This window comes from Drosophila albomicans, chromosome 2R (assembly GCF_009650485.2).
Source record: "Drosophila albomicans strain 15112-1751.03 chromosome 2R, ASM965048v2, whole genome shotgun sequence".
Taxonomy (NCBI): Eukaryota; Metazoa; Arthropoda; class Insecta; order Diptera; family Drosophilidae; genus Drosophila; species Drosophila albomicans.
The window spans coordinates 10,965,034-10,992,539 of record NC_047631.2 but is presented as its reverse complement, the minus strand read 5'-3'; the positions used below and the strand labels follow the sequence as shown (position 1 = coordinate 10,992,539).

Here is a 27,506-nt window from a genome sequence, read left to right as displayed (position 1 = left end):
CCCTTGTATGTTAAGTAACATTAGGGTAAAAATAAGTAGATTCTTGTATGTTTACAATTTGGTCACACTGAAAATGTGCTGCAGTTGCTGCTAAAAAAGTATAATTTGTTGAAGAGTTTTTTTTTTGTGTTGAATCCCATGCTGTAACAGTTAAACTTATAAGAAAATAAAGTTTATTATAAAGCAAGCGTAAAAGTTAGAAATTTCCACAATGGATTGCAATCTGGGCAGTGAAATTGGCCAGAAGATGCGCGTAAGTTTTTGCCTCACAAAATTTTTGTTTTGCGAAAAATCAATGCACTCGTAATCAACATATTTTCACAATTTAATGACATCTTTGTAGAGTGCTGTGAAGGCGAAACTGCTCGAGTTGGGCACCGGTGGCTCGGCCGGCTTCATAGACGACGAACTGCCCGACTATGTGATGGTGATGGTGGCCAACAAACGCAGCAAACAGCAGATGAACGCCGAACTGAATCTCTTTCTCGGGGATCAGACCGATCTCTTTGTCACCTGGCTGCACGAAGTTCTCCAGAAGCTGCAGGAAGTTACGCTGCCAGCTGGAAGTGGTGAGTGTCTTCGTTAATTATTTAAAAAAAAAAACTATCTTTTAACGTGCATTCACAGCAAGTAAAAAGCGCAAGTCGCGCCAACTAGAAGCGCCCAAGTCGAAGGAGAAGGAGAAGGACAAGGATAAGAAAAGTAGAGATAAACGCGATAGGAGAGTGCACAGAAAATCAGGTGATGAGTTATTGAACACCTCGACGGAAGCAGCCAACAAATCGTCAGACAGCATGCCGGCAATTAGTTCGATCACGGATGTTTTTGCCGAAGAGCTACTGGAGAAAGCCAAAAAGACGCTCGATCTGGACACTGGACTGAAAGATGAGCAGATGCTAAAGAGGAAGAAACGTAAGGATGAACAGCCGGATGAGCCAGCTGCCAAAGATGTTGAGAATCCAACAACCATGTCAGAGATTAGCTCCACAACTATTGCGAGTGGTAATCGAGAGAAGGATATGGCCGAGCTAGCCGAAATACAGCGAAAAATCTATGCTGCAAAGCAGCATTTGCGTCAAATAGGCGAACTGGATGATAATAGTGACGAGGACGAGGATGAGGAGTTAGCGCCTCATGCAGAGGATGAGCCAGATGAAGCAACACCAAAAGCGGCTACAACCGCAACAGGTGCAGCAGCAGAGAACTCAAGTCTAAGCACACGCAAAGCTAAAAGCCCCATTGTGTTCAATCGAACACCGGAAGCGCACCAACCAAAGGCCTCTAGAGATAAACCGAAAGTAGCTCATATTGAATCCAAATCACCCGCTCCAACGGTTTTCGATGAGCGCGCGGAGCGTCGTCCTGTGCACGAGCGTCTTGGTTGCAAGCCCCCAGCTGCTGTTGCAGCACCTCCGCAGCAGGAGTCGCAATCGCCGCCAGAATCACAGCGCTCACAGCGTGCTGCACAAAAGGAGCTAGAGCTGTATGTGCCAGCACATCGTCGACACAGCGAACAGCAGCAGCAAGAGGAGCACAAAAAAGTCGAGCGTGGCAGAGAGCGCAGTCAACGTAGCACCAATGAAAGGCAGTCCAGTCGACGACGGGAGAAGGAACGAGAGCGTCGTCGAACACCGAGTCCGAGTCCGGAAAGCAATTACAAACATCGCATTGGATCGCGTGTTATTGTGGCTGTGAATAAGCCGCCAGTGCCATCCGACGATGAGGACATTCTCGACAAGCCCGTCAATTCGGTGATCAAGATCAAGCCGCGACCCACTGTTTCGCCACGACGTCAGGCCTGCAAGAATTTGCTGCTGCGCGCCGTTGCCGATGCTCAACGATCTACTATTTTGGCCAAGGCTCCGGTGACGTCAGGGACGGCGCCTGCTGCAACAGCTTCCAAGCAACGCATGAGAAGTGATGAGCCGGAGATTATTAGCTCTACGCTGGGCAAGCGACGTTCACACGAATCTGTGGGCAGTGGAGCGGGCAAGGAGCTGTTTCGTCGCAGTCGGCGAGAGCTTGTTGTGAATACAATGTTGCACAGGGATACGAAAAGCAGACGCCATTCGGGTGAACCACATGCGGAACAGAAACTGACCAAAGAGGAGGTGGGACAGGAGGAAGAGTCCGAAGAGGAGGAGGAATATGTGCCCAGTTTGGGTGTCAGTGACTATGTGGCGTATGTGCCACAATTAGTCGCAGATCTGGACATGGACCAGGACATGGAGATTGATATGCACATCGAGAAGAAAGCTAGCAGCTCGGCTTCCGGCGCGGCGAGCGTATCCAAGACACAGTTTGTGGTGACGTTGAATGGCGACAAATCGCTGGGTAATGCCGCCGCTAGCGCCTATCGGAAGCGTTCACGCAAACGCACCCCGTCGCCCCAAGTGTCCTCAACTAGTTCTACAAATGCTCAGCTCGCAAATCCGGAACCCAGCTCCACGTCAACGGCATGCTCCTCCTCAACGAACAATAACAGCAGCAACAGCAGGCGTAATAGAGTTAAGCGAGCGAGAAGCTCTTCTCGTTCATCGCCCTCCACATCAAGCAATACACCGCCACCAAAGCCATCCCGTAGTCTGCATCGGAGCGAAGTGTTGCGCCAAACGCAGGAGATTAAGAAGATCATTATCAAGAACGATGCGGATGACGATGAGGAGGATGAACATTTGCAAGCCTTGTCGCACAAGCGTTTGTCTAGAAAACGCCCAAGCAGCAGCAGCAGCTCCAATGTTGCCGCATCCATATCCAATGAGCACAAGTTGGACAGCAGAAGGGAACAGCAGCTGGAGGAAACCATGCGCTCCACAACGCCTCCGTTACCACCAAAGCATCTGGATAAACGCGGCGATACTCACATAGAGAAAGCCTCATCAATTGCATCTGTGGCAGTGCCAGCAGCAGCTGTGGAAGCGCCTGCAAAGTCCAAGCATACTCCCATACGATTTAAGCTGAAGTCAGATGAGGAGCCACAGCACACACAGTCGCAGTCACAATCGCAGTTGCAGCCACAAAAGAAACGGCGCTCACATAGTAAAGAGCGTGATGCATCAACGGAGCGACGGCGAATTTCCATTCGAAATGCAGAGGACAGGAAATATGATAATCTGCCGGCATGTAAGTGGCATCAATACAAGAATTGATGACAGATAATGTATGGAACTGTTCCTCATAAAAATGTGTTATATGTAGTTGAAGCAACCCTCAAGAATCTTATACATACAATAAGAAGCAGTTGACATACAAATTCGTACCAACTTCATATATGAAGTTCAACTGCAATTGAGACGTACAAAGAGCTGATATACAAATTCGAAGCAAAATCAATAATCTTATATGAAATTTGATTCGATTTAAAAAATTAAAACATGTTTTTATATGTATTGTTTAACAAATGTCATGCAAGTATCTAAAATACAAATATCTTTCCAATAATGTTAAGTATATTGTATGTAGCAAATAAGGATATATAGAGAAGGATGCCTTTGAGATTGAAAATAGTATCTTAAACTAGTAGTTGTAATGTTGTACATTATATTTTGCAGTGAGTGCAGTCAATGTGGACTCGACCGTTTTGAAGGTGACGAAGCCAAAGGAGCGCTGCAAATACCATCCGAACTGCAGCAAACAATTTTGCGATTATTATCATCCATCCGCACCCTGCAAGTCTTTTCCCAATTGTAAGTTTGCGGACAAGTGCATGTACTCGCATCCCAAATGCAAGTTTGATCTGGCCTGCATGAGCATCGATTGCAACTTTGCACACAGTGGTAATCGGGATCTTAGTCATGCACAACTGGCGGCACCGCCTCTATGTAAGTACACTGTTATACACTTAAAGTAAACTAGTACACTAATTTAATCACTTTCGTATATTCTTATAGCCTCGCATGTGATACCAGTGCAGAACTACAAATCGATATCGGCGCCGGCAACTGGAACAACGGCAACTACAATGTGCAAGTACTATCCGAATTGCACCAAAGTCGGCTGCACATTCTATCACCCGAAGCCGTGTCGTTATGGCAAGAATTGCATTAATAAGCTGGAATGCATATTTTATCATCCCGAAATGCAAAGCAAATTCAAATGGGTCGCCTCATTAGGTTAATCAAAATGCTCGTTCTTTCTCTCTTTTTCTTGTTAGCATTTATTATTTAGCGAATTGCATACGATGATCCTATTTATATTCATAAAACGAGGACTACAACCAGATTCATGAACCTAACACTATTCATAACTCTTTTATTACTCTACGGAATTGAGTTTTATATTTTGTTAACTTAAATTTCCTAGTTTTATATGCTTATCAAGTACATATTTAATATTTTATACTTTAGGCGATAGCTTGCAAGAAAAAAAACACAAAACAACATAATATTCAAATTGTTGTCTTTAGATTTGTTGCATTATTATAAAAGAAAAATCCTCGTATACATTTAAAAGAAGGTGTAATCGTCATAGCTAAGTGGATAAATAAAATTAGCAAACCAAATTGCTATGAATTGGATAACTAGATTTGTTTTACTTATATTTGATACGAAAAGAAAACTGAACTTTCAGCATAAATTAAGTCTTTCATTAGTATATTAATTAGTCTAAGATTGCTATAGAAGTCTGATGTCTGCTTTCATCTATTGCAAATCATATTAAAATTCTTATAATCACACACCACACTATCCAAAAATTTACAAATAAAATGTTAACAACTCAGTTATTAAAAGATTAATCACTTCGAATATTTTGTTTTACAATTTAATATGGGGAACTAGTTAATTGTTTATAATCATTTATAACTTTATTTAATTTTTTTATTTTTTGGAAAAAGTCGAAATATTCAATTAATATATGTATATATATAGTACAGTCTCTTAAGTTTATACTTAATTAATGTAGAGCAAAATATTTTACTTACGTTTAAAGTGCACTTAGTTCTCATGCTTGTTGTATAAGGCCACATTAACTGTTAGAATTACGTATACATATATATATATATATATATATATATATATATATATATATATATATATATATATATATATATATATATATATATATATATGTAGGATTATATATATCTATATATAAATATATATATTTTGTATGTATATATATAGTTATATATATATATATATATATATATATATATATAAATTTATGTAGGATTTTGTTTAGCTCAGCTAATTTAGTTTTTAAAAGGCATACAAATCTATTTACAAAATACTAGTAGCTTATATTTAAAGGTTGCCGAATTCTGTTTGCTTTTTTCGATCTTTTCGTTTTAGGGTTTCGTTTCTATTTGTATATGCATTTGCTGTGTTTACTTGATTTGGGGAAGGCATGCAGCACATCTTTGTTCGCAGCTTTTTAAATAGAGTTTGAATGAAATCGAATACTGGATCTAAACTGTAACTATATAACGACTATAAAGTGATTGCCATACAAACTACGTACTACAAATAAATAGACAACGGCATTATTAACTATCTAAAAGCGTATGGATGCAGAGTTACTCTGTGGAAGCCTTACAGAGCACCTAACAAAGCAAACATGCTCTAAGCCATACGGTATGTATCTTACAACTATTTTTATGGGCGGATTCTAAAATATCGTTTGTTTTATGTTTTTGTATTGTTGATGTTGAGGGGAGAATTAACTAAATAAGTCGTTCCTCTGGCGGTGGCTTTAGCACATTATCCATTTCTAGCCGTGGATTGCAATATTCCTGAGCACTCGGACTGTAGGTGCCTCGTGTGGCACGCTTATTTCGTGCCATTACCAAGAAGGTGCCCAGCAGTGCGCCTGCAATCAACAGTAGAACGACAACTACGGGTATTACAATGATGGCAATATCCGTTGTCGAGGGTCCATCATCTTTAGCCATAATCTGCAAATGAATTTCAGTTAAATAGATGCTTCAATCTCAGTGGCCTTTAGACTTACCAATGCTGTGCAGTTCTTGCCCATAAAACCTTCCGTGCAATTACAAGAGTAATCAGCCTCTGCGCCACAGGTCTCTGTGCACTGCCCGCCATTGGCGCATATGTTTGGTGTATTGCAAGGATCGGTGACGTTGCAATAGGCCCCGCAGAAAGGTGTCTGGCAAATGCACTTGAAGCTGCCCGGCATATTAATGCAACGCCCAAGACCACCGCAATACTCATCGTTAGCGCACTCGTCGATGTCATTCTCGCAGTGAATGCCGTCGAAACCCGTTGAAACGCAGTTGCAGACATACCCACCTACAAGATCTTGACACAGGCCGCCATTCTGGCAGGGATTGGATGCGCATTCGTCGATCTCCTGTTCACATAGACTACCCGTATACCCTAGACTGCACTTGCAATTAGGTATCTGAAAAAGAAACAATTTTAGTGTTGAATTATACAAAATAGAGACGAGAACTTACTGTGTTAGTGGACAGACAGAGGCCGCCGTTGGCGCAGGGCGTCATCTCGCAGAAGGGCGTGTCGCATAGTGGACCTTCAAAGCCCATGGAGCAAGTGCAGGTGAAGTTATTGCCGGTTTGAGCATCTGCAGGGCAAATCAAGCGAATAGTTTAATATTGATTTAGGTACAAATAATCACTTTGACTTACTGAAACCATTCTCACAGCTGGAACCATTGCGACAGGGCTCGTTCTCGCAGGTCATCTGCTTAAGGGCGTCACATTGTGGACCTGTATAGTCATCCGGACAGATGCACTCGTAGGCAGCTATCAAATCCGTGCAATTGCCTCCATTGTGACAAGGCTGCGTGGCACATTCATCAATGTTTTGCTCGCAGTAGCGACCCTCGAATCCTGGCTGGCACTGGCAATAGAAATTGGCTACTTGGTTGATGCAGGTGCCATTGTTCTCGCAGTGTGTGTTGAGGCACTCGTCAATATCTGTGGCGCAGTCGTCTCCCTCATAGCCCGCCTGACAGGTGCAAGCGTACTCCTCAGTGGGCACGTTGCAGTAGCCCCCATTTTTACAGTCCACCTGGAAGCACAGGATGCAGCCTTCCTCGGGTCGCGATGAGTTCAAGCGGAACTGTGCTTGCAATTGTACAGAGACGTTTTCGGTGGGCGGATACAGTTCGGCGTTGGAGAAGTAGGGCAGCAGCAAGTCACCAACTCGAGCCTCCCCTAGGCAACCCTTGAACTGGGAGCCCTGCTGCGAGGATTGCGTGGAACCACGTGAGTGACGCGACTCCGGCATGCCGCCCAGGTAGACTTGTGTGCTGCTCGAGAGCAGCTCCTGGAATGCGCCCTGATCAATGTCCGTTGAGAAGCCAGGAGTGGGATCCACCATCGACTCCCAGCCCTTCCAACCGCCTTCCAGTTTTCCACCGTGAGCACGCAAATAAATGCGACTCCATTCGCCATCAGTGTTCTCTTTCTCGAAGCGTCCTGATTCGCCAATATGCAGATTATTCAGTTTCCAAGTGACCGTCACACGTCCGCCATTAACGCCAATCTCAAAGAAGCTGTCGTTGTTGTCAATGAAGAGCAAAGTGCCGCCGGCTCGCGTTCTATATGCAATCTCTATGACAGGCTTGAGTATTGGTTGCTTAGTGACACCATTTTCATCAGCCAGCGGCTCCTTGAAGTAGTTAAACACCAAGGGTGTATGCTCCTGGCCCGTAAACGTAATGTTAGTCAAGCATTCGTAGCCATCGTCCAGATTCTGGCAGACACTGCTACCTGGGCAGGTGACCAGTTGACAGAACTCAATCTCTTGGCAATCTTTGCCTTTGTAGCCATTTGGACACTTGCAGCTGTAGTCGTTCCATGTATTTCTGCACTCCGCATTGTGCTTGCAAGGATTCTTGCGGCACAGATCATCGGACACCTCGCCAGGCAGCACAGAGGCACGATCAATGCTTACCACACCAAAAGGCTTAGCATTCACATTCACATCGGTCACATTCAGTGGATACATCTCGACAATCATATTCAATGAGCCATTGCTCACTTTCACATCCTGAATAATGCCTTTGAAGTAATCCTTGCTGTCTTCCAACTCCTTAGAAATGCTAGTTGCTAAGCTGCTCTCATCAACTCCGGGTTCAGTGCTTGCTGGCAGCAGAGACTCCCGCGTTGGTGCCGGACCGCCTAAGTATAGCACTTGTGCATCCAACAGACCCGTCGTTGATAGCGTTTTGCGGAAGTATTCGGTGCCATTAAGCTTGACCTGCACGAGGGTTTGATTGCGAACCACCTCAATGAGATGATTATAGCCATTGTCCAGCTTCTGGCCACCAACTGTATACGCCTCTGGTGTTCCATTGAACTGCATTTTGACTAGCAATTCACCTCCGTGCAGTTTAGCCGCTACATACGAGTCGCCAACATCTAGAAATTGAATCAATTAATTTTAGAAAGTGCCACGATTGTCGACAAGATTTAAACTCACTTTTGGTAGGCGCCTTGCGTGGATCGCTGCCCAGATAGAAAACTTGTCCAGCCGGTTCTCGAGTGCGTATAAACATTGATATGTCCAGAATGGATCGTATAGCACGTCTGGCCACATCTGTTGTCTCTACAATCACCGCCGAGTGCGTCGTATTCTCATGTCCAAACGTTGCAGCCGTCATATCTAAAAATGATGCTAGTTATAATAAGAATAATCAAAAGGTGTGGCGCCTAACTTACTGTGCTGACACGTGTGTCCAAAGAAGGGTCTGGGACAGTGGCAGGCAAAGGTGTGCCAAAGATCTGTGCACTCGCCATTCGAGTGACAGGGATTAGGTTTGCACTGCTCGGTACGCGGACAACCGCTTTGCACATAGGACAGCTTAGTATTCTCATCCGTATCCTGTTCGTCAGGGAAGATCCATTTGCCATTGACCACAACATCCTGCATGCAGCCCACAAAACTCGACGGCTGATGGGTCAAATGACGTAAATAGGACTTCAGATTGGGAATGGTTCCGCCCAGATAAGTGAGTGGAAATGAAGGTTGACTGTTGTTGGCTGTCTCATAGGAACCCACCGGAAAAATGGCCTGCTCATCGTTGGCAGAGAGCACCAAATGGGATGTATTGATGGCAACAAAAACTTTGTGCCAATTGCTGTCGTTCAGCTTGGAGCCAATGAAGACTCCCTCCCATTTGTTTAGCAGCGACGAGTGCAGATTGAGACGACCATTGATCAGCTCCAATATATAGCTAACCGGCTCATTCTGACCACCCGAAGTGCCAAAGGCCAACACACCGTTAGGCAACGTTGTCTTAAATTGCAAATTAATATCGTAGCCTTCTTCACGCTGAGTCTTAACAGTAATTAAACTGCTGACAACCATGGACAGTGTGGTTGTCTTCTCACATGTGTAGCCCTGGAAGCCATGTTCGCATGAGCAGTTGAACAGATGCGTTGTCTCATTGACCAAATAGGGACGGCAGGTTCCATTGTTGAGACACGGTCCACTCAAGCAGCCAATCAAAGGCACGGAACAGTTCTTGCCACCGAAGTTGGCATCACAGTCGCAATCGTAGTCGTTGATTTGATCAATGCAGGTGCCATTCTGGCAGGGATTATAGCGATCGCATTCATCAATGTTGATTTCACAGTGAGTGCCCTCGAAGCCAGGATCACATTCACAAGTATAAGTGCCAATCTGAAAGAGGAGCGTAAATTCAATTAAGAGTTGAAATACTATCGAACAGATAATGGTATTATCGATCTGTCAACGTGTACAGATCCTTATTCTCGATTAATTGACATTTTAACTAATATATTTGATCAAAACAATCTTAAGATAAGCAAATGTATCGTTAAATATCGATTGTGACAGATATTATTTTCCTTAATTTCAATAATCGATTCATATTTTTCATTGCTTTACTTACTCCATCGTTACACGTTCCATGCTTGCTGCAGGGATTACTCTCACACTCGTTGATGTTGATCTCACAGTTCTTCCCAATTATGCCAGGCACACAAACGCATTCATAACTGCAATATAACTTGTTAATTAACCACTTCATCATCTAGCATTACAATTAACTTACCCGCTTGCATTCTCATAGCTAAACGATTGACTAAAAACGCGAGGTAGATCCATATTTTTGCTCATCTGGTACAGTGTTGAATTGGAACGTTCTAAGCAGGTGCTATTGTATTGACAGGGATTGCTTTCACACTCATTGATATCCTGCTCACAATTCTTGCCCTTGTAGCCGCCGTGACACTCGCATAAGTAGTCCTTCACCTGATCAATGCATCTGGCGCCATGCGTACAAGGATTCGACACACATTCATCAATATTCAGTTCGCAGTTCTTGCCCTCATAACCAGTGCCACTACAGTTACAATGAAAGCCACCTAATTCGTCGATGCAGAGACCATTATTCTGGCATGGCGCCGAGATGCAATCGTCGATGTCAATGTCACAGATGCGACCCGTCATTCCCGGTATGCAGGAGCAGGTGAAGTTGTTAATCATATCGATGCAGGTGGATCCATTCGAGCATGGATTGCTGATGCACTCATCGATGTCAATCTCGCAATTTTCACCTTGATAACCCGGTTTGCAATCGCACTCATAGGCGTTGATCTAAGGAAATTGACAAAATCGTGGGAAATTAATTTAATGTGGGAATAAACTTATCAAATCTAATCTAAGATTATCTTAAATAGCGGAATACAAAGACATGGTTGGAAAAAATGAAAGAAGGATCTGATTGATTTTACAATTGAATGAGCAAAAGGATAATATCAATAGATGGAAATCGTTAAAGGTAACAGTAATGATTCAAATATGGAATAGAATATAATTGAAAATCATTATCTGAAAGGGCTATTTTAAATTTTGAAAATAATTATGAAAATTCTGATCTACATAACTATGCATCGAATTAAATAAAATAATGTACAGTAATTGCCAATCGTCTATGTGGTAATCGTGTTGCATTGGAATAGAATATTTTTATTTTAAAGTATAATTCTCCTCGGTTATTCTTAGTAAACTGTTTAATTTCTGTGTCAGACGGAAATTCGTAATGGCGGGAAATGGGTTGGTTGTGTCGGTTTCGAAATAATTATTTTTTGAAGGAATATTTTCAAGCGTGTTCCAGAATATTTAATTTCTTTACAAAGTAATACGTTTTATATTCAACTCTTTAAGCCTCTACTATTTGAAGCAGCCCCACTCACTTGTCTCAATATCCGATGCTTTCCGTATTTAAAGAAAAACAACTGATTGCAATTTAGTAACTGGAGAATCAAATGAGAGAACTCTCTCACACACAGCTTACCTTGTTGTGGCATGTTGCGCCATGCAGACAGGGATGACTCAAGCACTCATCCACATCGGAGTCACAATGAATGCCCGTAAAGCCAGGAGTACAATAACACTTGTAAGATCCCTTCTCGTTCTTGCAGATGCCATTGCCGCATATGTTGGGCTGCTGGACGCACTCATCCACATCGTTGCCACAAGTCCTACCCATCCAGCCGCGTTGGCACTTACACTCGTAATCGCCATTGGGTAGATCGAGGCAAGCACCGCCATTCTGGCACGGATGTGTGGCACACTGATTGCAAATTTTATTCTCTGGGCAAATGCATTGATTCTGGGCACAGATCATCGGTTCCTGGCAGTTGAGCGGTGTGCAGTTTTCAACTTTTTCGCAACGATCGCCCGAGAAGCCGACGGCACAGTAACAGTGTGTGCCATTCATCGAGCAAGTGCCCCCATTCAGGCATTTGCCATTGGTGGCATTACAGTTGATGGGAGTCAGGGCTAAGGTGGTACCGCCATCGGCCGAGTTCAGTTGGCAATTGTAACCTAAATGCGAAGAACAAGTTTTAAGGTTAGTATGAGCTTATGAATGTGGCTTTTGTTAGCGACTGGACTTTAGGCTAAGGTACGACTAATAAACACTACTATAATTACATATTTACAGTTCAAGTTAACGAGGGTTGCAACACAAGTTTAACTAGTTAGTTCGGATCATTATCAAATTGCTAATATGTAGTAATAAATATTATCGTATATTAAGCTAAGCATAAAGCGTGCTACGAGCTAGGAAAGAGAGAAAGTTAAAGAAAGTAAGAGTCTAAGGACTTGAGGTGCAACCCTGTGTTCGGATATCATCACCTGTGTATCCATTAGCACATATACAGGTATAATTGTTACTGTTATATCCCAGGCAGGTGCCACCGTTCAAGCAATTTTCTTGGGGACATGCATTCAGTGATGCCGAGCGTTGGGTTGGTGCTGATTGTTGTTGTTGTTGTAGTAATAGTAGTTGTTGTTTGTTACTATCTGTTGTTGTTGTGGTTATTGGAGGTGTTGTTGTTGTTGTAATTCGCATGGCTGAGGTTGTGATAAGCATAGTTGTTGTTGGCTGTTCTGGTGTCGGTGTAGTTGTTGTTGGCAGACAATGACCAATGGGGCCTAATATACAATATAATATTCACATAGCCATATACAATATATATATATAGACAGATAGCCAATAGACAGGATAACACACACATGTAGAGTATGAATTATTAGTTCAAACCTACCATGCTATTCATACATTTTTAATGAATGTAATTTGTGATTCGAGTATGAGAAAAATGACGAACTGCATTTCAAGTAAACCTGCATTCTACTAAATATTTATAGCATACTTTTAGGTGCTTCCCTTTTAGCACATCCGCAATAGGAGAAAATTTCTTAAGAACAAATGTAAGCAAGGTACTTTTATTGTAAATTTAAACTTTAAATGGAAAAAAGTTCTACATCTTTCAAATTTATTGTTCGAATTGCATGATCTTTTAGTTTTATAAATTTAAATGTATTAAAGAAACGTCACATAACATTAAAAATAGCTAAAATGAGAATAAATTCTTTGAAATGAAATGAAATCTGATATAAGAGGGAATACTTTACTGAGCATCTATTAAGATGAATATTTTCGTTTTCCCAGGATCGAGTTAAACGAATATGAGTACATTTAAGAGTATTCTTAGATGAACCATATCTAATGAACAGAAGCGTCAAGCGATTTGTTAAGTTCAAGCATAGCTAATACAATTACTAGTTAAGAATAACAGCGTATTTAATAGCTTTTCCATAATAAGTATATACACACTTTATGCGATCCGTGGCATTGAAAAAGCAAAACAACTCTAGTCTAGACGCTAAGCGCTAGTTAGACACTTGTCACCTACTCAATTTTAGTTCACAACGCTTGCGTTTGAGCCACTCGGGCGATATATAGCGTTTCTTTTTACCACTGTTGCACAGTGGACTCGAAGATTCCCCCTCACCATTAAAGACCATGTCGACCGGGTCAAGAAGCGGAGTTGACAGCTCCAAAGAGGTAGCTTTAATTTAGGTTAGAATAAAGTTTAATACGAATGAAAGATGGATTAAAGAGAACTCTTTCAACGAAAGCAATGAATGAAATGCATGCGCAAAACCACAAACCACGCTATGAACCATGTAACCGAGTTAAGAAATTTGCATTTGATGTACTCACCCGATGTGCCTGGCTTACACACGCAGACGCCGCCAACACACTCCGAGTCGATGGGACACGTTTGCGCACAACTGGGTCCGAGTTGGCACAGCTCTCCACTGTACTCCGGCGCACAGATGCACTGGAAACCGATGGGCTTGTTGACACAGGTGCCGCCGTTGAGACACTGCTGTGTCTGGCAGCTGATGGGCTTCTCACATATCTCGCCATGCCAGCCATCCAAGCACTGGCACGTGTAGGATCCGTAGGTATCGAAGCAATGTCCACCATTGAGGCACGGGTTCTGCAGCTCGCACTCATCAATGTTCGTCTGGCAGAAGGGGCCAGTGTAGCCGGTGCCGCTGCAATCGCAGCTGAAGCCATTGTTGCGATCGATGCAGCTGCCATTGTTCTGGCACGGCTGCGAGGCGCACTCATCCATGTCGATCTCACAGCGCACTCCCGTATAGCCCTTCTTGCACTCACAGATGGGGCTGGAGCTGCCGGCGAGCACAACGCAGGCACCGTTGTTGAGGCAGGGACTCGCCTGGCACAACGGATGCACATTCACCTCGGTCTCGCAGTGGTCGCCACTGTGATTCACATCGCAAATGCATTGATACTCCCCGCGTGCATTTTCTCGACAGGTGCCGCCGTTGTTGCAAGGATTCTTGGCACATGGTGACCCGTTATCCTTCTGACAATTCTTGCCCGAGTAGCGAGCTGTGCAGCGGCATTCATAGCCATCAGCATTCGACGTGCAAGTTCCGTGTCCCATGCATGGATCGTTCAAGCAATAGTTGTCTTGTAGCCTGGCGAACAACTCCTGTTCGCTGCACGGTCCAAAGGACAAGGGACAGACACCAAAGACGGCATTCTGTATAGTCATATTGCCGGGCACAAACTGCAGTCCAGGTCCATCAAGCAGACAACCCGAAAACGAGTTGCCCAGTATCAAAATAGCTGCTTCGCTACCAATATCCTGATTGGTCAAGAACTGACTGTTATAAGTTGAGTTGGCTGCAAAAAAAAAATGGAATTTATTAATTACATGTGAAGGAATCTCTAAAGTCGTGCCAAGAACATTTTATATATATTATTGCAGTTCATCGAGGCTCTAACTGAATACGCGTATTTCGTCACGTCCACCTTCGGAATTCATTTTCAATTCAAATTGAAATTGCTCATTTTATCATTTTTAATAGTTTCTCTATAAGAATGCTGAACTAAAAGATACTTTAATGTACACAACAGTTTGCGATTCACACATTAAGCGCGCCATTTAAAATGGAAATTAGTATGCTTCAAATGTTCTATGAAATGTTGAGAATTGATTAATTGTAAAATTTTATGTTCATTAACAAACCTGATTTCTTAGTGTGAATTCATCTATTATTGTTTTTACAACCAAAGCAAATTTCGAAAGTTAAAAATCTTTTACTATTTTTAATAGAAGCAACAATGTCTACAGCAAATAAAATATGTTTATAAAAAGTGATGGGAAAATTTCCACAAATAAAAAATACATTTTCTATGCATGAAAATTAACTATATTTTTATTGTTTTTTATTATTTTGCTATAAAAAGAAAACTATACAAAGCTGTATATTTACTGATTTGCTTAGTTTCTTTTTCTGAATTCAATTTCGGATAATAGCTAAGAATTAGTTCAACCTCTCTTTTTCGTATATCCAAGATTAGTCTAAGTACTAAGTACTATACTTATTTGAAAACTGGACGAAGATCAAGTCCACTTACCAAATATAATTGCCTCACGATCCACATGCAGATAGAGATTACCATACTCGTATTTGAATTGCAGCGTATGCCAGCGATTATCCAACAGTTGGTAGGGTAATCTAACATCGAGGCGATTCTTGATCCCGATGACGGCCGGACCGGCCAGTGAGACTTGCAGGGCATCGTTGAGCACTGAGATTACAATTGAGTTTTTGTTATATTGCTGAGCCAGTATTTCCCCGCCGCGGCACGAGCGGAAACTGATCGCCGAATGGTCCCAGGTGGGCATGGGCGTCAGTAGGCGCAGGTAAGCGGATCCATTGAAGTATGCCTCCCTTGTGTGCACTTCCACTGAGGCGACATCTGCAAGAAAAGACCAACAACAACAGCAATACATTTAAAAGGTGAATCAATTTAAGCACAGCGAAAGGGCGATAATTGCATTTGATTGCAGTCTGAGAGAAGGGCACAGTACACTGAGAGAAAAGGTAATCTCAAATATTTCTTTGAATTAAAATTGTTAAAGTTCTGCAAAAATACTTTGCCCTATCCTGCGCTATTTAATTTTGATTTAATATTATTCTATTGACAATAATATACAATTCTCATATAAAACCTAAACAACTCGTTCATTAAATGATCCTATTATTCTGCAATCATTGGAGAGATGAATGTTTTCTTTTTCTTCACGTTTGCTCAGTGTAGACTTCCGCATGTGTTGGATCTTTTTCATCACCAATTTGGTAATTGGACAATTGCCTTAGAGGCCTTATGGCACAGCTAGGAAAGTGTCTGTGCCAGTTAGTGTTGACCAAATAGAGATATGTTGCCGGCATAAATGACACCTAATGATAATCAGTTACTCTTAACTCGAACGTTAACTTTGCGCGCACAACTTTCATTTGCGCTGGCGGCGCAGAATCAGTTCAGTGATTGCTCCACTCCATTCACATGTGCGTGTTTGGGCAGCAGCAGCAACACCAGCTATAACAACAACCACACGCTTCACTCATTTCAAGTGTTTTCCTTGCAGAAAAAGAAAAAACAAAATAAGAAAACAAAATCCAAAACAAGCCAAGTCGTTGGCTGTTTGAAGTGCACAAGCCGTAAAGAAATGAGGCAAAATCAAAACACAAGCAAGTTGTTTTTCTTGACGAGAAAAAGTTGAAATCGCGTGAATGAAAGTTGCACTTAGGAAACAATAATGCAAATTTTTTAATGAAACATGAGAGATTATACAAATTGCTAATTAATTTCTTCCGATTAAACAGAAACACGCTTTCGAACTTTAAGTATTACCAAATATGATAATAAGACTATTTTTTTTATTATACAAAATATTGTTATAGAAACGTTTTTTTATTAGACAACACGGTCTAGAAAAGATTATATTTCATGCGTTAATTGATTCACAAAATTCATTTATGCAAGTTAGACTTTTCAATAAAGAATAAACACGTACATACATAGTGTATTATGCAGTTCTACTGAATTCATTCCAGTTCAATTAAATTCACATCCAGAAATACACGCAATTTGAAGACCTCGAAATATTTCAGGAACTAAACCATTTGAATTAGAAAAATTATAATATCAATAAAAATATAAATTACATACGTTCTCCTTTATCCAATGCGTTTAATGTATTGCAATTTTTATACCTTTTTAAATGTTTAACTTTTTAAGGTCTTTCATTATCTTGTGCTTAGTTAAACAAAGTAAAATTTCATTTGCTTGCCTTGCCACAAAAAATTCGCTTATCTCATAATATACGTCATACATTTCTAGCGTTAAGTAACCCATGGCTAATAGTAGGTAGCGTATAGGGTATTAACTCTATCTCATAAACAAATTTAGTAAAACTGTCGAAAGTTTTCAAAACAAAAAATATTGTATACACAGCAAAATATAAGTAAAAGTATATAGGTATGTGTATGCCGATATAGAGACACCTCATAGAGCTGGTTTCAATGGCATTGGTTAAGTGGCAGTAGCAGTTTATTATGAACGAAAATAAAAAATCAGATTCAACACCAAAATTTGCAGCTGAGAATTGGTGTTAAGTGGTGCTGGCAAGTTTTTGTCATAAATCTAAAATTGGCATGTACAAGCATATGAAATAAAAAGAAGACGAAGATGTCGATGCCGATGACGATGAAAAACTGAGTTCTTTATAAACAAAACAAAAAAAGTTTCTGAAATGACTCTGAAACTCTGGCTGCCCTTTTGGGGGCCAAAGCTTTGGCCTAACGTGGCCCTAACTGACCGGGCAACTAGCTTAGAAACCGCTTAGAAAATAGGCATGCAAATGCGTTGACCAGACCTCGAACTGGCCCCAACAACATGCACACTTTACACTTTATACTTTAGCCTCGCCTCGCTTCAGTCCCGCCTCGACCCAACGCCCTCGCTTTGTACACAACATGTGAAAACATTATGAGGCCATCGATTTTGTTGCGCCGCTTTTAAAGCATTTTTTTTTTTTTTTTTTTTTGTATTTCTATCTAAAGGCGATTTAGTTTGCATTGTATTGTTGCCTAGGTAAAAAAGGGGGAATTGAGGTAGATGTGGACAGTGGACAGTGGACAGTGGTCAGTTTCTGCATAGAGCTGCCTGGAAGCGTTTTGTTGTCAATTTGGTTTTGTTTCGCGCATTTGTGTGTCAGCGCTTTGAGAGCTTCGTGCGCACTCGCAGGTTCGAGTAAGTAAGCGAGCCAGTAACTAAGCCGTAGGTAAAGTAGCTCATAATTATATTATACTCACGTACGAAACTATGCAGAAAAATATTCGAAAGAGCCGCATTCAAAACGGCGACAAACTGTATTGATAAAATCATTAATGGTTTTGCTCAGATACCCTGTAAAAAAGTAACCCTAGAATTCTTAAATTATATTTATAATTTCTAAACAATTTACAGTTTTTAAATTAATCCTAACTTTGGAATTCTCTAAAGGTTTTATTATAAGGGAATAGTAGACATTTCATAAAAAAAATAAAAACCTTAATTAAGAATTAAAAGCTTTTGTTGAATATAATTTTAATACTAATTGAACTGTTAGTAATACCTCTTCATATATAATTTATCAATTAATATTTCGGAGAATAATTGTATTTTCTATTCAAATTTCTAAATTTAACATACCATATAGAAATGTTTTCATTATCTCTCATTTTTCAAATATTCATTTGCATTTTACCAGTTAACTTTAACAAACCTCTTAGTCATCTGCTTTGAAAAACAGAAATCTACAAAAACATGTAAGTATGATTCACTTTTTTTGTTTTAAATAAGGTAAGTAAAATTCTGAGCCCGCATAAAATCCTGCAAAGAGTCGCACAATACTACAAAAAAACGTGTTTTCGAATTGTTACACTTATTGCAAAAATATTTCCGGTAGAATTAAAAGTATATTTCCACATCTTTGAAATGTGAACAGACACAGTCGGTCAAACCCTCATACACATACATACAATTACAGAGCATATAAATGCCATTTATAAAATGAACGCGTCTGAAAAAGAATCACTTATTGTATTCGCAAGCTATTTGGGTAGACATGCGCTTTTGTATAACAGCATTGGCCTTTTGTGTTTTGGCCGTAAACGAACGAACGAACGGAACGGAACGGAAATTTCATAATCATAAACGTACGAATACGAAACGGCTTTAAGAATTTTATTTTTCGCATTTTCGACAACTGTTTTTCAGCGTCTTCTATGGCATGTGGAAAGGTATAGTTAAGTATTATGAATGAATCGACATTGTGACGAACAAAGACGACAACAAGAACGACCAATGACGACTTTGACGGTAACTTGGAACAAGATCTTGTGGCTTGAGAACGAGCGAATTTCAGCGTTTTTTAGCGGTGCCATAAAAGAAACAGTTGTTAATAGCTTTTTGGGGAGCATAAAGCAAAACTTTTCAGAGTTCAACCTTAATGATGTCTAGATGGCTTTCTGCTCTAAGTTGGGCGTGTCAAATAGCCACGATGAAGAAAATTTAAATACCTCTATGCGGGACAGTAGAATCCAAGTAAATCTGCATAAGATAACGAGCAATTGTCACAATAGATAGCTTTTAAAAACGCCAAGTTGAACTGTTGTTTTGCTATTTATAGTCACGAAAGAAAAAGTTGAGGTTTATAGTTCTTGCATAATTCGGTCGTTGTATAAACTTTTGTACAATTTTCATTCTTTCTCTTTATATCTATTTATCTTGCTAAAATTTGATATTCGTAGAATAACTCATATTACTTATTTCTTTATTAGGCTTTTTATAGATTAGATTAAATACATTTCGATTTGAAAAGTTTAATCAAGATATAGCTATAAACAATGAAATTAATACCAATAGATTGCCAACGAAAATTGGCCATAGCAACAAATATTCTGATTCAAGCTTGCAACGCCCATTTTCCACTCAAATTTGTGTTATTTCCCAACGGCTGAGCAGTGTAGATATTAAATTCAATTAATTTTATGTTCATCAACAACAAATTGTTGCTGGCTTTCCACATTTTTCCCACATGGGCTTGAATTTTTCAAGGTCTGTCGAATTAAACGAAACTCTTAACTTCGTTTTGTCTGTGTCTTAATTAATATCCACAAAATAGAAATAGAAATGGACTTTTGTAAAGCAAATCATAGATAAGCTTTAGACATTTTAATCTGTTCTGATTTAAAAATACATTATTCAATGCGTGATAGTTCTATTTACAAAGTTTAACTTTTATATGACACACCTTGATGTATGTTAAGTTATTCGTTCCAAATTTTATTAATTCGTAAATGAATTTTTATTCAAGACAAATCATTTAATATTATTGTTTGGCATGCAAGACAACAACCCAAATTCCCACATAAGTATTTTCATACATCGCATTAACAGTTATATCATTATGCATTGTCCAATTTCCCCCCATTTTCCTCAAGTATTTTCACAAATAATTATCATTCCACAAAAAGTGATTTATGCGATTGCAATGTTGAAAGCTGTGCTAAATACTCGCTGTGAATGCAGTATGAATGTTTGAATATATTCACATATCTGGTTGAGGAACAACAACAGTAATAAGAAAATTGTAGCTCAGGCTCCTGACACGCCCACTTCGTAGAGTAGGCGCGAGACCCACTTACCGAACACACACACATAGTCACCCATATCCGCACACACACACGGACACTCGAGCAGATGGAAATGCATGCAAATCTACATACATAAGTATGTGTATGTAAATTAGCCCAGCTTTGGGGCTTTGCATTTGCATTCTGTAGTATGACTAATCAGCACAACCAAACACATATGTATGTATGTGTGTTCGTACATACGTGCATATATAAAAACATGGCTAACACACATACACTGTCGGCATTGCATGTTTGACGCGTTTTACTCGCTGTTGTTTTTTTCTTCTTTTTTTGCTTTTGCGATTTGCGAACAGTTTTGGTTTGACTTGTATTCATTTTTATTTGTTGCTGTTGTTTTTGTTGTTGTTGCGGCCTTTCTGTTGTGTTTATTTTTTCGTTTTTCGTCTGCTCTTCCAACTTTCTAAGCCACGTTAGTTGGCTGTCGTTGTTATTGTTGCAACTAAAATCTCCAAGTAACAACCAATCGAGCAACCACCCACCAACCACCAACCACCTACCCAAGCAACCTCTCTCCCCCCTCTCGCTGACCAGTCGAGTGGCCACAATAAACACAGCAACTAAATGTTGCTCAGCTGCCTCTCCGACTCAGAGTCTGGCTCTGCTTTTTTTTTTTTTGGTCATACTTCAATTGTTTTGCCATTGGTTGCCTCAGCGCCAACCCACACATACAATAGTTCATTATTGTTGTTATTGTTTTTAATTTTTGCTGTAAATACTTTTCGCTTTTTTCTCCTTTTGCTTTTTGTTGTGCGCTGTGTGTAACAACAACGCCTACGAAAAAATATTTCATTTACTGTATTTGCTGTTGTTTATCGGATGTTCCAGAGTTGCATAAATTATTTTTGCCGCTTTTTGGCTCTTACTTTTTAGTCAGCTTTGCTTTTTAACCGTAATAGCCAGCAATGGCAATAATTTTTCGAAATTTTTTAATTGCATTTTAATTGTTGCGTTTTTCGTGTCAGTTTTCGTTCGTTTTTTTGTTTGCTCAAAATTTGTTTCTATTCAGTGAAAAGTGAAAACGTGTCGCGATTAAAGTTTAATTACAGTTTGGCGATAATACGATTATCAAAATTTAAGGTGAAGGAAAGAGAAAGAACGAAATCATCTAAGCGATCGATAGAGAGAGCAAGCTTCAAGAAAGCTTAAGATTGGAATGTGTTGATAATTGCGCTGAATTGTGAGAATCGTTAGTCTGAATAATTACTATTGATAGTTAGCGTTAACAATAATAATAATTAACAAATTATTTACACTAACTACGACTATAGCAATAATAAAACTCGTAATGGGAAACGATTAATTTGATTGATTAAGCTATTTAATGTATTCACTGAAAATGATATTTAATTGATGATATAAATGCAGTTACTATATTGTATTTCAAAGTCAAAGGAAGGAACTCCATAATGGGAATTTGCTACATCCGAAAAGCTAATCAAAGCTAGAATTTACAAATTTGGTAAATGAGTTGCTCTGTTCATTTTAAAAGTTGAAATCTGCATAAAAATAATGTGTTCTATATAGAAAAATTTCATAATGAAGTTAAAGTAATTAAATTACTTCCCGGTTTAGAAATAATTTTGTATTATAATTTTTGAAAATTATATGTTTTTTCTTTTCAACCTTAGCATTTTCCTTGAAGTAGCGCAACATCTAAGGCAATATTTATCTTTTAAACAACTCTATTTAAGTTTCGAAACTATGTTGACTTATGTGTGTTAGTGGGAAAAAGATCGTCATAATATTCTTTAACAATATTATCAGTTGAGTCTTTCAAAGAACTTGCAAACAGTTTTCAGTGTTGACTGCATTGAAAAGAATCTCTTGTTGTAGGTTTTTTAAACCATGTTTCGTTCCCATTCGACGGCATCCACTTTCCGTTCTTTCATGTCTGAGTGAGCTTTATATAGCGACTTGGTAATCATTTGTGTAGACACCTTTCAGCGTAAACAGACAACACACACAAGCAACAACAATGAGGCTAAAGTCACTTCAGCAAATTAGTTCCCACACAAATTTCCGCTTGAGTTTCTCAGAATGTCATGCATTGAGAGCTCTTAAATATATTTAAATAAATACTTTGGCTTATATTGTATTATACATGAGCACAATAAATCGACTATTATTATACAAGCACTTCACACAAGCCGAGGAAAGCTAATTAATCGCTTCGTCTACAAAAATTAGCAGCAACTGAATAGCAACGCCTATTTCTAAGTTGGGAACTGCTGCTGCGTCATGAAGGTGTCAACCTCTGGAGAACTTCGGAACTCCACCCAGTTTTTCATCTATGTTTCACTGTGTTTTGTTGCTTTTTTCGGTGAATAACTATGCGCCCAAAAATGCTTAGAATTGGGCACAAAGTGGAGTCAGCTTTGGTGGCGCCGCGCAGTTGCGCAGACGCGTCGTGCCTCGCCTCGCCTGGGAACCAGTTTTTAAGAAGCAACAACAACAGCAAACCGCAGCTAAAAAGATACAGATACTTATGTATATATACAGCCCTTGCTGTCTTCCAGAAGACCCGTTCGCCAAAGTAGCACAAAGCAATGAACTGTTGAAAAACTGTTGCCTGAGAATCTTTTCCGGTAGCACCGCCTGCCACCGTCTCCATTCCCTTTACCTACCGGAACAGTCTGAGCAAACACAGCCAGCAGTCAAAACGGTCAAAAGAACTCGATTGGCCCATTGTGGGCGTTGCACTGTGGTGGAGTGGAAAAGCAGCCACAAAAGCAGTTCGGTCTAAACTGACGACTATATAATATGAGGGCAGTCAGAGAATTATTCAACAAGCAACAAATGAAATAATGGGGGATTACTTGACTTAGGAAAATACAACGCTAGAGATTTCATAGTATATTTTCTTTAAAATTTCTACTGTCTAGAATTTTAGACGTATTTATGAATATATGCATTTCCAATTTAGTTGTCAAGAACTTGTACTTAGAACTGTTATAATTAATGCACGGTAAGTCCAAATTTATGCATAATTAAGTGAGAATTGCTAGACAACTGTCGTAGTTTTACGAGTATAACACTATCACTTACACAATAAACCTGTTTTAATGGTATTCTCAATGCTCAAAACACATAGTCATACACATATGTCATAATTATTATTTAATTTATTGCTATGCTCATTGCCACTAGAAAAAAAGAAGAGTAGAAGACCGAAAATAAAACATGACTCACTTAATTTCAGTAAGAGAAAAGTGTTTTTAAATCCCTCGAACAATTTGGGATTGATTATATCAAAATTTCTTCGTTTGTACGTGCTTTTCTTTTCCATTAACAATTCCCTTGATAAAAGTTCAACATTACTTCCTGCTATCTGCATTACAACCGAAAACGAATACCTAAACAATTTATGTACATACATATCTATTGTAAATGATATCAATTTTGTAGTTTCTTTTCCATCGTGTGGATGCGGAGTTTGTATTTCAATTGTGGATAAGTTTATGAGTCAAAACGCAATGCTGATTGTTGCGGTTGGGCCGCTGCGTATGCAAATAGAGATAAAACGCAGCTACGTGATACCTCCGATAAAGACAATGACAATGACTGCGAGTAACAACAACAATAACAAGCCAACAACGCCCACTATTTAAACATTTGTTTGCAACAACAGCAACAACAACAACAAAAAGCGAAAGCAGCTGGCTACGTTTTCAGAGTGTACGAGTAATTTGTATTATTTTCATTTTTGTTTCTTGTTTTTCAGTTTTTTATTTAATTTTTTGCGGCTTGCGGTCTTCTCAAGGTGCTTGAAAATCGATGCACCCGCTGAAAACCGGCAACGTCGGAGACCTGCAACAGCCCTTTGCATGCTTTATGCGAACGAAAATGCTAAACTCGCAGATACCACGTAATTGCGTTAAGAATGTTTTAAAATAAATTACACTAAGCCAGTTTATTCGAGTAAAATTCTACCTAAAGTAAACATTTTTTTAATTTAGTACAATCGTAACTATGAGATATCTCTTAATTTATAGCTAATATTGTTTGTACTCTCTAGAATACATATTTAATGTTCATATTAATGATAAAAAATAATTATAATGGGCTAATTATATATTGCTAATTATATATTATGAATGTTTTCCAGTGGAGAAAGATGCTCTAAAATGAAAGGCCAACTCTCTTTATCTCGTCTGTAACAAAGGAACTTCCCAAGCTGATCAAGTATAAATACATTCCTAGCTCATAGGAACGTAAATACGTATTTTTCTTTTGTACAAGTTTATAGTGCTTTTACCCCATTTCGGAACAAAGACAGAGAAGGGAAACTTTATTTATATACAATGTGCTAAAGGGAGTTTGATTTGGGTTGAAATCAGTAAAGTTTCATTGTACAGAATGTATTTACGGCTCTAGAACCTGTGTATAAAAACTAACGACTTGCACTAATGGCCATCGTCATGGCATGGACATCATCCGGGTGCGTAGGCTTAGTATATGTAGTACTAACATAGAATGCGACACGCGTTACGGCCGATTGCACTTTAACACTTGACCAGCCCATGGGGTGACACACCCGCCACAGCGAACAGCGGCCGCGACTCTATCGCGGGGTCACGTGTTGTTCACGTTAACGTTAACGACGCAGGTAACGCAGGTAATTTTCTGGTCTAAATATATGGTGAAAATCTATGAATGTATTTGTGGCTATGTATGTGTGTGTGTTGCAGGGTTACCTGCGATGAGATTTTTCTTTGAAAATAAAGTATAATTTCACTTTAGGATGAATTTCAATGGAAAGCCAGCAACACAAACAACCAACACATCAACAACAGCGCATTCAGACGAGAAAGGCCAACGCATCAGGCGGCCTTTGATGATCGGCGAGACGACGACGACGACGTTAGCTGCATTTTATGATTAGGCTGGAAAACCAGTTGCTGGTGCATGGAAGTGATGTGGTGCTGCTTCTCCACATCATCATCGTGATGAGGGCTTTCCCAAGTGCAACTGTTACAACAACAACTGAGCCAAGTTTAGCCTCCAGCCAGTATTGTTGCTTTTAAGTGGTTTATCAAATTACCAACATGATTGTTGTTGCTGACGTTGCCGCGCGCATCGTGCATCGGTTGTTGTTGCTGTTGCCAATACTTTATTTTCCGCCTAGATAAGATACGCATACTTAGGCACACACACAAGTATATTGCTTGTATATGTGTGTGTGTGCTGTTACCGAATGTTGTAAATACAAAAACGAAGTTTTGAGGTCGTTGTTTTGCACAATCGACAACGATGAGCAAACAGTGTGGAAACGGGAAGGAGAAGGGGAAGTTGTTAGTTACAGATATTCACTTAATGCTCAACACCGATCTCTCGAGAGGTTAAGGCACTCACAACGAAAAGAGACAGCTCAAGAGAAAGAGAGAAATGTGACAGCTGTCAGTTAGATTGATAAGTAAAGAAAGGAGCAAATATTTCATTCACAAACAAAAGGAACAAACAAAATTATTTAAATGTACATTTAATTTAAGAAAATTGCATTAAAAATTTTTTTTCAGATTTATTACTTAATGTGACATTAAATCTTGTTATGATTAGAACATTTGTCCGCAGTCAACAAACATTATTTTAATGTTTATAACCCGAAACATTGTTTTCCAACTGTAAACAAGATAAGAACATCGAGATAACTATCTAAATCGCTTATTGAACATTATTAAATGGCTAATTTCTACAATCACAAGCAAAAGCTCGTACTCGGTATTTTCGCAATGACTCAATCGAATACAATTTAACTGAATAATCATCAAGTGTTGCCATTTAAACCCTTGTATAATGACCTCTTTTAACGTGAGTTTGTATTGGCACATGTTGCTTTTGTAAACAAACTCCCAACGAAGTCAACCAACTACAACAACAAAAGCTCTCTCCCCCCTGCACTACTCGTACAATGCACTTAACAAATAAAATTTAAGTAGCTCAGCAAAAAAATACGAGCTCGCAATGGTTTCCTACATACTCGTATGTACATGTATGTTTGTGTATAAATATTTTGGTGTTGCTCCAATTGCAAAGCCACTCTCTTTTGTTCGCTCTCAAACGTGTAGTAGGTACTCACTCTTAATGACTGTCAACTGTCAACTCTCCCTCGCTCTTATGTATCCTGCTGACAAACAAACACATACACACACTCACCTGTTGCTAAATAAATCAAAATGAAGAGAAATATCCATTGGGGCGCTGAAATGGCGCGCTTGAGCAGTGGCGTCAGCGTCGACGTCGACGTTATTTGAGCTGCGCTTTTCGTGCGCGCACGGCTCTGTCGCAGTCTCTGTCGCTGCTGATGTGTTGTTTGTTGTTGCTTTTGCCTTAGCTGTCTCGGTTGCTGTTGTGTGACGTGCGCGTTGTTGGTAGCGGCGGCAGCAGTTGCTGACGCATAAGCAGTTATAGCCATGATCGTTTTATTCGTATTGGAGTTTAAAGTGATGCTGCTTTAAGGGTTATCTATTCTTTCTTTCTCTATTTATCTTTTTAATTCAGCGGATTTGCGTATTGCACATTGAGCTCTATTTCGTTTAGTTTTCGTTGAGGTTTTTGTTTATTGCCTTTTGCTCTCTTTTCGCGTATCGTATGCTTGCATATGTATATGTGCATATAACGTATGTATGTATGTGTGTAACTTGCACTTGGCGTCTAGAACAGGTTTTTAAGCAGCATAAAAATTGCGCGGCTGCTACTTTTTTATTTCAACACTTTCGCACGCGACACTTTCTAGCTTGAATTTGAGTTTGAATATTGAGCACACCGTAAATATTCCCTGCTAGCGCTGCTGGCCATTATAATTTGATTTGTTTGCGTATTAGTAAGAACACACACACATTCAAAGCAGCGAGTTGGCTTAAATGCTGCGCTGCCAGCAGGTAAGTATTGTTGTTGCGCCTATGCTTTTAGTGCTTCTTCTTCGTGATGTTGCTGTCTGCCCTTTTGAACTGCAAGCAGCATTGGCTGCTCCACCAATACACGGCCGCTCACTTGCATTGGTTAACACATACACGCACACTAGCAGGCAGACACACTAACACCTGCGCACATCAAGCATAGAATGACAAAACAAAAACAATATCCGGCGTCCGTTACACGAAATACCACGAACACATCCAACACGGCCGAGAACAAAATGCGAACTGAATCGCGGCGCGCTCATTTTCTCAT

The 27,506-nt window shown here is 39.8% G+C and overlaps 2 protein-coding genes across 7 annotated transcripts; one reads left to right on the top strand and one right to left on the bottom strand.

The window, feature by feature from the left end:
• Nucleotides 1–23: 23 nt before the first annotated feature.
• On the top strand, nucleotides 24–4,696 carry LOC117576759 (zinc finger CCCH domain-containing protein 14). Its single transcript, XM_034261804.2, has 5 exons — nucleotides 24–253; nucleotides 344–569; nucleotides 628–3,123; nucleotides 3,552–3,821; nucleotides 3,891–4,696. Exons 1-5 carry the CDS (start codon nucleotides 212–214, stop codon nucleotides 4,115–4,117), a joined length of 3,261 nt encoding a protein of 1,086 aa, XP_034117695.1. The 5' UTR covers nucleotides 24–211; the 3' UTR covers nucleotides 4,118–4,696.
• A 443-nt stretch (nucleotides 4,697–5,139) lies between these two features.
• On the bottom strand, nucleotides 5,140–27,485 carry LOC117576756 (protein crumbs). 6 transcript variants are annotated; one of them, XM_034261796.2, is made up of 14 exons: nucleotides 26,490–27,485; nucleotides 15,205–15,549; nucleotides 13,468–14,466; nucleotides 13,157–13,312; nucleotides 11,248–11,780; nucleotides 11,147–11,188; nucleotides 10,003–10,547; nucleotides 9,841–9,946; nucleotides 8,645–9,608; nucleotides 8,406–8,588; nucleotides 6,605–8,344; nucleotides 6,416–6,540; nucleotides 5,950–6,360; nucleotides 5,140–5,893 (listed from the first exon to the last, which is right to left on the bottom strand). In XM_034261796.2, the coding sequence occupies exons 1-14, from the start codon at nucleotides 26,746–26,748 to the stop codon at nucleotides 5,663–5,665; spliced, it is 6,639 nt and encodes a 2,212-aa protein (XP_034117687.1). In that variant the 5' UTR covers nucleotides 26,749–27,485; the 3' UTR covers nucleotides 5,140–5,662. The 6 variants fall into 6 exon arrangements, with proteins under 6 accessions (XP_034117687.1, XP_034117684.1, XP_034117689.1 ...); XM_034261793.2 differs by lacking the exon at nucleotides 13,157–13,312 and adding an exon at nucleotides 12,093–12,392; XM_034261798.2 differs by lacking the exon at nucleotides 11,147–11,188 and having other exon boundaries at nucleotides 5,141–5,893; nucleotides 26,490–27,484.
• Between the last annotated feature and the right edge of the window lie 21 nt (nucleotides 27,486–27,506).